The sequence below is a fragment of the Benincasa hispida genome, chromosome 11 (genome assembly GCF_009727055.1).
Source record: "Benincasa hispida cultivar B227 chromosome 11, ASM972705v1, whole genome shotgun sequence".
Classification (NCBI taxonomy): Eukaryota; Viridiplantae; Streptophyta; class Magnoliopsida; order Cucurbitales; family Cucurbitaceae; genus Benincasa; species Benincasa hispida.
In genome coordinates this window covers 79,320,948-79,329,930 of record NC_052359.1, presented here as the reverse complement: position 1 = coordinate 79,329,930, position 8,983 = coordinate 79,320,948, and the positions used below count along the sequence as shown (strand labels likewise).

General features: G+C 29.6%; 1 protein-coding gene across 1 annotated transcript; it reads right to left on the bottom strand.

Moving 5' to 3' along the window:
• Positions 1-703: 703 nt before the first annotated feature.
• Positions 704-5,009, bottom strand: LOC120091728 (probable mitochondrial saccharopine dehydrogenase-like oxidoreductase At5g39410). Its single transcript, XM_039049845.1, has 2 exons — positions 4,320-5,009; positions 704-1,485 (listed from the first exon to the last, which is right to left on the bottom strand). Exons 1-2 carry the CDS (start codon positions 4,965-4,967, stop codon positions 787-789), a joined length of 1,347 nt encoding a protein of 448 aa, XP_038905773.1. The 5' UTR covers positions 4,968-5,009; the 3' UTR covers positions 704-786.
• Positions 5,010-8,983: the final 3,974 nt, after the last annotated feature.

The window sequence follows — 8,983 nt, the reverse complement described above, 5'->3', positions numbered from 1 at the left end:
AATTATTTCAAATGGTAAAATTTGTTGAAAATATTTACAAGATACAAAATTTTAGAGTTATTAATGATAGATGCTGATAAACAGTAATAGACTTTATCAATGTTTATTAATGATATTGATAGACACTGATAGAAGTCTATCAGTGTCTATCATTGATAGTTCTAAAATTTTAATATATTTTGTAAATATTTTAATTTATTTTTCTATATTTAAAAACAATCTAACAAACAAAGCATGGTAAATACAAAGGGTTGCAAATCAATTGAATTTAAACTCATTGTACACATAAATAAATCTTTTAGATGAATACAGAATATCATAATTCAAACCTTAGAGCGTAACAAATTGTCCATTGGGCAATGCTTATGTTAAAATGCCTTGAATTTGTTTGTTGACGCTTCGAACAACCAAGTACGGGGGTCTCGAAACCTATTCAGATTTCGTATCCAGTATATTTATTTATTTATAGTTATTTACGATTTTGATCATAGAATTTAGAGTAGTCCACTATATAAATTCTCTAATCCTAGAGGCGCCATTTTGATATAATTTCTGAAAACATGAACCACGTATATCTGTATGTCGATCTTCTCTATCTCTACGTTTCTTTTTGTGTTCTTTAATGGTCGATTTCGCAACAGCATAAGTGAATGAAAATTATAAATAAAAAATTAGCCCCAAACAAAATAGGGTGTAGATTAATAAGGTGTAAAATATTGATCTATTAATTGAAAAAGGAAGCAAATGCAACAGAGAGTTACAATACACATGTTTCTAAAGACAACATCATATGAAGAACTTGGCATTATTTGAAATGACATCAAAACATATCCCATTTTGTTGGAGTCTTTGTTGAAGATCAGTTGGTGCAAACACAATAGCTGGAGTTAAAACTCCTCCTTTTGGCAGAACCCCACGTTTGTTTAGAACAATCAAAGCACATTGAATAAGGATTATAGAAGTGGTTATATACCCAGGTTCAGGCCCCATCACTCTTGTTACAATCTCCTTATTATATCCTTCTTGATAATTTTCACCATAATTACTATCAAATCCACGACCCACAAACCACATTTTGAATGAGGAATTATTGATATCATCTTCAGAAGGACCTTTGTTTTTCGAGCACAATAATCCAAGGCTAAATATGGATGGGAATGTTAAGAGAAGCCATCTTCCAAATGCTTTTTTAGCAAACATTCCTATAAAAATACCGACCATTATGAATCTTAGGATTCCGAGGAAGGATTTTTTGCCAATTTTTACTGCAAAACGAGCTGGCTTCACCGATGACCAAAAATTCTTCCTTTGTTCGATGTCTTGGGGAGATTCGTTTTGGCCAGGAAGGCCCTGAGGATTTTCAGCTAAAGTGGAGAGTGTTCTATGAACTACACTTGAATCAGCTGAAGGTATTTTTACACACCAAAGGCCTACATCCTTTTTGTACTCTAATAATGGTTCTTTTGGAGCTGAACAATAAGGAATCTACAAAAACAATATTGTCAAATACTTTCCTTTAGAGATCATACTCGACGTTAATTCCAAAATGAGGTTAAACATTAAAACGAAAACATTCGGTTCGTTTGGTAATTATTTGGGTTTTTTTTGTGTGTGTTTGAAAATTAAGTCTATGGAACACTCTTTCTACCTCCAAATTTCTTATTTGTTATCTACTTTTTATCAATGTTTTCAAAAACTAAACTAAATTTTGAAAACTAAAAAATGTAGACCCCGTTCGGTAATCATTTGGTTTTTTTTTTTAAAAAAAAATTAAGTCTTCAAACACTACTACTACCTCCAAATTTTTCCTTTGTTATCTACTTTTTACCAATGGTATAAGAAATCATGCCAAATTTTGAAAACTAAAAAAAGAGCTTTTTAGAAACTTGTTTTTGTTTTCGGAGTTTGGCTAAAAATTCAAATATTGTGCATAAGAAAGATGCAAATCATTGTAAGAATGAGGAAATAGGCTTAATTTTCAAAAACCACAAACCAAAAACGAAATAGTTACCAAATGGGATTGTAGTTTTTTAAAACTTGTTTTTTGTTTCTAGAATTTGGTTAAGAATTTAACTCTTATGTACATAAGAAAGATGCAAAACATTATAAAAAAAATGAGAGGAAATTAAATAGGCTTAATTTTCAAAAGACAAAAATAAAAAACGAAAAGATTACCATACGAGATTGTATGTTTTTTTGTTGCTAATTTCAAAATGTTGCATGCCCTTTAATCGTTGATTTTATAGTTTAATTTTCCTTTGGTTCCTAGCTTCAAGCTTTTACACTTTTAACCTTATTTTTGTGTTTACTAAATACTCACTTAACCTCAGTTAATTAAGGTTAAATTGCAGATTTGGTCTTATGGTTTGAAAAAAAGTTTGAATTTAGTCCCTATGATTTATAAGCAGAATTTAGTCTTATAGTTTGATAAAAAAACCTTCATAAATAATCCCTAAGATAACAACTGTTTATGAGAATTTTATCAAACCATAGGAACTATTTATGAGCTTTTATCAAGCCTAGGACTAAAATTTCTAATTTTTAAAATCTAAATTTCAACTTTCTTCAAACCATAGGAACCAAATTTGTAACTTAACCATGGATTAATTTAAAAGAATTCATAGAATTATAATTAATTATTTCACTAATTTTTTTATAACTATTAAAATTAATCATCCAATTTTTATTTATTATTATTTTAGATGAACTAATTAAAAGTTAGGGAATCTTTCACAGATAAAAAAACTGCCAAACTATTTACAAATATAGTAAAAAAACATTGATAGACATTGATAGACTTCTATCAACGTCGATCAGTGATAGATTTCTATAAATTTTTATCATTGATAGACACTGATATACTTCTATAAAAAAAGATTAAAATTTTATTAATATATATAAATAGTTTTCTTATTTTTATATTTTTATAAATTTCCCTAAAAGTTAATACCAAAAGCAATGTAAGATTAGTGAAAACTTATAGGTAAATGGTAGTATATTAAAACCTCAAGATCAAATGATAAAATTTAAACTCAAAATTTAAGAATACAAATGTAAATTAAAAAAAAAAAGTTAGTTAATTCCAATTTGGGGAGGAGAGAGGGACCGTCGTCGGTGGGTTTGTCGGAGGTGAGAACGAGAGATGGGGACAGCGAGAGAAATTAGATAAATTTATTTATTTATAATATTTTGCCACTCCAATCATTATATAAAATAATACCGAATCACCTTAAATAATAATTAAAAAAGATTTGCTTCTAAAAAAGAACAATAATAATTAAAAAAATATTTAGCTTTGTATTATAGCTGACTAGTGTAAAGTCCACGACAAAGAATTAAAAGAGAGAATCTTTCACCTTAAGATCTTAAAATGTTTTCTATATATATATATATATGTCAAAATGTGGACTACGATCTAAATGTAACTTAGGTTGAATTTTAGGTACAAAAGTATATTTCTTCCAAAATTATTTATTTTAAATCTACAATCTTTTGAAGAAATTTTGTTTGCTATGTAAAAAAAAAAAAAAAAAAAAAAATCAAACTCACAATTATTAAATTATAAGTTTAGTCCTTAATTTTCAATTTTGTGTTTATTTAGTCTTCAAACTTTCAATTTTGTGTCAATTAAGTATCTAAACTTTAAACAATACCAAGTAGACTATTAAATTTTTAACTTTATATCGATTAAGTTCTTATATTTTAAAAATATCCAATAAATCTTTAAAATTTTAATTTGATGTCAAATAGATCCCTAAATTCTTTAATTTTGTATCTAATAGGTCTTTCACCTTTTCACATATTTTCAGCATTTTTAAAAATAAATTCATGTATCTACTAGACAAAAATTGAAATTCTATGGTTTAATTAAACATAAATATCAATTTTATATATAATAATGTGGGATTTTCAAAATAAAAAAAATAAGAGAAACTATTTACACAAAATAGAAACATTTTAATTTACTTTAATAGAAGCTGATAGAAATTTATCCATATTCATTGATAAAAACGGATAGAAATCTATCATTAATAGACGCTTATAGATGTTTATTAAATATTTTTTTTTACTATTTTTGTAAATAATTTGACTTTTTTTATCTGCAAAAAAATTTCGATTAATTTAGTTCTTATATATTAGATATAAAATTAAAAGTTTAAAAAACTATTACATGCAAAGTTTATAGTTTAAAAATTTATTAGAAATTTAAAGTTCATACTCTAAAAAGTTTTAGTGACCAAAATTGAAACACTTGATTCAACGAAAAAAAAAAAATCAAGAAATAAGTGAAAAGCTTAGTATGAATAGTTGTGACTGACCAATGGGCGGCGTCTTGGGGGCCTTGAACGCCGGAATTGGCGCAACTGGTCGGCATTAGCCACACCCAAAACGGCGGATTCAAAAGTCCCAAAGTTGCAAACCATTCCTTTTTTCGACTCCACATTCATATACGCTTCCACCCAACTCGGCGCTGATTTCCCAACCCATTGCCTCGAATTGTAAATCAAACCCAATTCAGCTGGAACCGAATCAAACCCACATCCCGAAACCACTAAACTCCCACTCTCAACCGCCCTCTTATCGTACTCTGCCTCCATTCTCTCCATGAACTCTGGCTCCCCACATATGTCCAAGTAATCGCACCCTGTTTCCACGCACGCCGCAACCACCGGCTCGCCGTATCGGCGGAACGGCCCGATGCAGTTCAGAATCAGCTTCGTTTGGGTGCAGAGGCGGTGGATGGACTGTGAGTCTGTGACATCGGCGATTAGGAGCGGAATTGGCGGCGGAGGCAGGGGATGAGCTGCCCATTTGAGGGATTCGGTCAGTTTGGTCATGTTTCGACCGGCGAGAGCCAGAGATTTGAAAGGGGAAGAGTTGAGGAATTTGAGAGCTTCACGGACAACGTACTTGCCTGTGAAACCAGTGGCTCCTAAGATTATGAGATCGTAAGGAGGTTCTTCCATTGTTTAGTTTATGCTCTGTTTTGAGAATTAGTTTTGGTGAGTTTTAATGACGGCATTCTTCAACTTCAAACACCCTTTTTAATACCTCCATTTAAAAAAAAAAAAAAAAAGAATAAATAAAGCTCACCCATATGGGAATCAAACGGATTTTTAAGTAAGGAGTATGGTCCACGTGGATTGTATTGTAATTTTATTTCCAAAGTATAAAAAACAAAAATAGGATTTTTTTTTTACTAATAATACTATTTTTTAAACTTGTTATAAAAATATGATGCATTCAAATTATAATTTTATTGATCCGGTCCATCTTTTTAAGGGTAAAAAAGATGATCATCATCAAATTTATTAAAAATAAGGGCAAATATCAATTTTATATTAATTTAGGTGTTGTATCAATTTAAACTCTAAATTAATAATTGTATCAATTTAAACTTTGAACTTTAAAGTTGTATCAATGTAAACCTTAAACTTTTATAAGTGTATCAATTTAAAGTCTAAACTTTCGTAATTATATAACTTAAATGTTTCATTATATTTTATTTGGATGGTATATATTGATGAAAATTTAAGATTTAAATTGATATATTTATTAAAATTCAAGATTTAAATTAATACACTTATGAAATTTAGAGTTTAAATTGATACAATTCTTAAAGTCTAGGGTTTAAATTGATACAATTTTTAGTTTAGAATTTAAATTCATACAATTTCTAAAATTTAGGGATAGAAGTTGATATTTACCCTAGAAATAATAACTACCCACTCCGTGGTTGTGTCATAAAAAATGAGCAAGGCAACTATTATTTATATAAACAGGTTAGCACACATTTTCCATAACATAAGTGTTATTTATTTTAAAATTACTAAAAAAAGAAATTTAAAATTAATTAAAGATTGGTTAGGGTTAAATTACACGGTTAGTCTTAGATCGTTAAGGTTTGTTTCTATTTAGGACCAAATATACCTAAATTAGTTCACGAACTAAATTGGTAATCTGACTACTCAATTAACCTTTTTTTTTTTTTTACATATTAACAAAATATTGGTCCATGAAAAAGTTTAAAAAGCTCAAAATTGAATGTTAAAGGACTAAATAGAGATATGTCTTAACATGCAAGGACAACTACAATAAATACTATAATAGCCACCTCTTCTTACATATTAAATAGTAACAAATTTGAAGGTTCTAGAACTATAATTTAACCATGAATAATATTTAATTTAATTAATTTTCTCTAAAATGAAATAAATAGTAATATAATATATTTTTTTCAAAAAAAATCGAATATTCAATTAGCTTAAGAAAAAAAACACGCAATGATATATGAAAAATGTGTAAAAAAAAAAAAAAAAAAAAAAAGATAAAATGGTAGTATTTTTTTTCTTAAAAAAATGTCAACAATAACACAAGGCCTTAAGAATTTCATGAAAGTTTTTTTTTCTTTAGAATAATTTCATGAAAGTTTAAATATGTAAAAAATAATCTTTTTATTATTTCAGATCATTATGAAATGTGTAGAGGAAGAGGAAAAGGAGAGTTTTTAAAACTAATTAGAAAAATATTGTAGTTTGAAAACTATTTAAAGAAATATGGTAATTTTTCGATTTGATCTATATATATTTTTTTAATTTCTGTATATCGAGACTTCCACACTCGACAAATAAGTTTTCAAAAAACAAAGACTCATTTATTATTTTCCAGCACCATTTTCTTTGTTATTATATTTCCTAACAAAAATGATGTTGTTGTATTTCTTAATAATAAATAAAGTCAAAATCATTAACTCTTAGCTCTAAGAGACATCATAGAAAATAATAAATTCTCATTTACATTTTTTTTCATAATTTAAAAATAATAAAATGTAAATTAAAATGTTTATATTAATACAACTATTAATGTATCTCATTCAGTTAAAAATAATTAAAAAGAATCTATGTGTCCCGAAAGGTGGACATCGTCGATTTCGAGTTGATTGCCGTCCTCGACTTTGAACTTGAGACTGCTCTAGTTCCTCTTGATGTTGCTCTAGTACATCTGCAAGCGCTTCATAGTATAAATATTCATTACTCTCCATGGCTGCGCCCATGTTCATGTAGGTATGAAGAAGATGGACCAGTCTTTGAATCATAATATCCTGAACCAAATGTTGTCATCATCATCATCAGACTAACATAATTAGTTTTGCTCTGTATCTGCTGTTGGGGTTGATGCCCTAAATCTCGTTGGGTCCTATAGTTTGTATGTAATAAAATATATGATATTTTATTTAAAAAATTAGTAGCATTAATCACAAACCAAAAACTAACATCCAAGGTTATCTTTGTAGCTTAAACATGTATGTAGAGACATACAGGTGGATCATGTTTAAGTGATAACCTAAATAGTTTGTAGTAGATGGATAAGGCTAGATACCTGGTGACACTACAAGTATTGCCCGCTTTGTAGATGTTACAATTGTTGTAAAGTGCTACAAATGATTTGATCTTGATCATTCATGTGGAGACATATGAGTGAGGATATTCTATACAAAGGAGTTTGTGTAAGACTGGACCATGAAATGTTTAGTCTCATTATATAACGCCGTTCATAATAGAGACCTTCATTTCACCAGGATGACCATAGGTAACACACCTAAATCTTGAGTGAGTTGTGAACTCCTGCCTATGAAGGCGGTCATTTGATTTGTATGGATGAGAGTGGCCAAATCGCCGAATCAACAAACCTACCATTTTGGGGATTCGTCTGATTGGGGAGTTGGAAACAAAACTACACAAGAAGAAATTCATTCCTTCCCCAATGTCGGGGCAAATAGATAAATTGCTCCTTTAAGGGCTGATTTCGGGGTTTAAACAATGTCGCGCTATACGCTCTCCTAGCCTGAGAGGGCTTTAACTGTTAGATCCTTGAACACAATCGAGTAATACTCGATCCTCGACCCCCGAACAGAAATTCGACACTACCAAGAGGCTACCTTGCTATTCTCTGTGTGATAATTCAGGAGGTGTGGGTACTGTGTGGATTTGGTAAAGGGAAGGAGGAAGTATACGATCGAGTAAGTGGGAGAAAGGCTAAGTCTATCGCATAGACTAGGTACTCGATCGTTGGGTAAATGAGGAACTATCGTCTAGCAAACTCGCTGCTTGATACTTGATCGTTCACTCTCTCAGTGGCTATCGTATAGCTATTTTCTTTTTGTTTTTTTTTACCCGATCGAAATGACTTGCATTACTAAAAATGAAAACTATTTTCATTTTTATTCTTTAGCTATTAAAACTGATAGCAACTTCCTACTCAAATGGTTAAAGGAAAAAATAATAACCAACCAAATAATTATCTCATAATTATTTTAATTATAAATAAATATAATAACTAATTTATCATATTTTATTTATAACATATAGTTTTAATATCACATCATATGTAATATTTAAACCATAGTTCTTTTTCTCCTTAATGAAAATTAATATAAATCATATTTATATTAATTTCTCAAATTAATGTATCTAATACATCAAATCAATTATATCACATATGATTGAATCAATTTAGTTATATCATATATAATCAAATTCCCTCTTGTTAATTTGAACACTTCAAACTAACCCAAAAACTGATTCTCAACATGAATCCATTAAGCTACCAAGGGGACCTTATGAACCTATAGTTCGAAGCTCCAACGTACGTGAATAACTGACTAAACTCTTTAATCATGATATCCACCATCTGTTTACTATCGGACATTCCACTAAAAACCGACAGCTGCACTCTTTGCACTACAGATATATTTCCGTGTCCATTGGATATAACCAATCAACAGTACGATGACCCTTCACAAATCGCTCATAGGTACAGCTAGGCCAATTTACCGTATTGCCCCTGTAGTTACATCTAACTCCTTAAGTACCACTGATTCCTCTAACGAACAATACATCATAGTCCTACTATGAGTGAACACTTCTCGGACCATGAGAAGGTGTGGCGCCCCATTGTTCAAGTCCTGGAATCAGCCCTTAAG